The following is a 1,602-nucleotide window of genomic DNA, read 5'->3' on the forward strand; positions in this document are numbered from 1 at the left end:
CCCACCCCTCTTACCTCCTCTCTTCTGCTTATACTTTTTAACCCCATCCCCCAGCCCTTCATCCTTCCTATTTTCCGCTTCCACATTTTTTACATCCCCATCCCTTTCCTTCCTCTATTTTCCGAAAACAGGAGAGCTCTGAAACGCCAGGGAAAAAGGGTGAGCGTTATTGTGACGTTCCCAGTGTTGCTTTACGATGCACAGCCCTGCGAGAGCGACCAGGCACAATGGGTGGCCACTCACTTCCAATTAGATGCTCGCTTCCATTTCCACCCTAACCGACATTGGATCCAGATGAAAAGTGGTAGAGAAATTTAGCTAGCTGCTTTTTGTCCCATTTTAGCGCAGGGGAAGAAAATATGAATTCTTGCAGTGCACATTTATTCTTGCAGACAGAGAGATTTTCTACAACGTGGAGGTAAATGTGAACAAGGAGAGGAAAATATGTTTTATTTATTTTCGTTAGAGTTCCCTTCAGCGAGGTCCGCTGTGCATACGCATACAAACAAACTCTGCTCTTGCAGAATAACATATCGTTACGTCTGCATCCACCAACATTAAATGAAAAGACCCCCCCCCCTCCCCACACACACACACAACAACAGCAACAACAAGTGTGGTTGAATACTGAGTGCTCAGTTGTGGTTTGGTTAGCTCCTTCTTTCCTATCAAACTTCTATCGTCCGTATCTCTCCCTCTTTTTTTATTTGCACGTTGCGCTCTAGTAAAACTTCTAATCTTCGGCATTTATGTGACCTAAATTATGTACATGTGCTGCAAGCGCCATAGATTTCTTACTAAAACATAGAACAACACCACCACCAACAACAACAACAAACAACGACAACAACACCAACAACACAAGCACTTTTTTTCAGAATTCCAATACAAACTAATATAAGATTCATTTCAACATTACCTCTTTCACACTGTTGACAGAGGCGGTAGTGGGCGAGATGTTGGTGATGGAGATGCACTGGTTGGAATTCCCGTGAAGCCAGCGAGACTGATTCGGGTCATCTGAATTAGGGCAACTACCCCGGAGCGCACATCTGGGAGGAGAATGATACGACATAATTAATGTTCATGAATGAGAATCCAAAACATGAACAGGTCTTAAAAGGTAGAACATGATGATCATTCATAACAGAACACAAACTGAACGCAAACAAATAGAAAAGCACGAATGAAGAATGTATAGTGGGCTTGGGTGTGCATTACTGACAGATACTTCTGTGTATGTCCTTGCATTCTGGGAAACGTGAAAGAAAAGATACGAGAGAGGGTGTGTGTGTGTGTGTGTGTGTGTGTGTGTGAGAGAGAGAGAGAGAGAGAGAGAGAGAGAGAGAGAGAGAGAGAGAGAGAGACAGACAGACAGACAGACAGACAGAGAGAGAAAGAAAGAAAAAAGAGATAAAGACAGAGAGAGACAGAGAGACAGAGAGAGAGAAAGAAAAAAAGATAGTGACAGAGAGAGACAGACAGAGAGAGAGACAGAGAGAGACAGAGAGAGACAGAGAGAGACAGAGAGAGAGAGGAGGGGGGAAGAGAGAAAACGAAACAGATAGATAGATAGACAGATAGAGAGAGAGAGAGAGAGAG

The 1,602-nt window shown here is 43.6% G+C and overlaps 1 protein-coding gene across 1 annotated transcript in view; it reads right to left on the reverse strand.

Moving 5' to 3' along the window:
- Positions 1-1,602, reverse strand: part of LOC101858408 (plexin A3) — a gene marked incomplete at its 5' end in the record, with an annotated part of 65,514 nt that overhangs the window by 25,974 nt on the left and 37,938 nt on the right. The window contains 1 exon segment of the mRNA XM_013082876.1: positions 920-1,052. Coding sequence (XP_012938330.1) covers positions 920-1,052 — 133 coding nt within the window.

This window comes from Aplysia californica, unplaced genomic scaffold (genome assembly GCF_000002075.1).
Source record: "Aplysia californica isolate F4 #8 unplaced genomic scaffold, AplCal3.0 scaffold00197, whole genome shotgun sequence".
Classification (NCBI taxonomy): Eukaryota; Metazoa; Mollusca; class Gastropoda; order Aplysiida; family Aplysiidae; genus Aplysia; species Aplysia californica.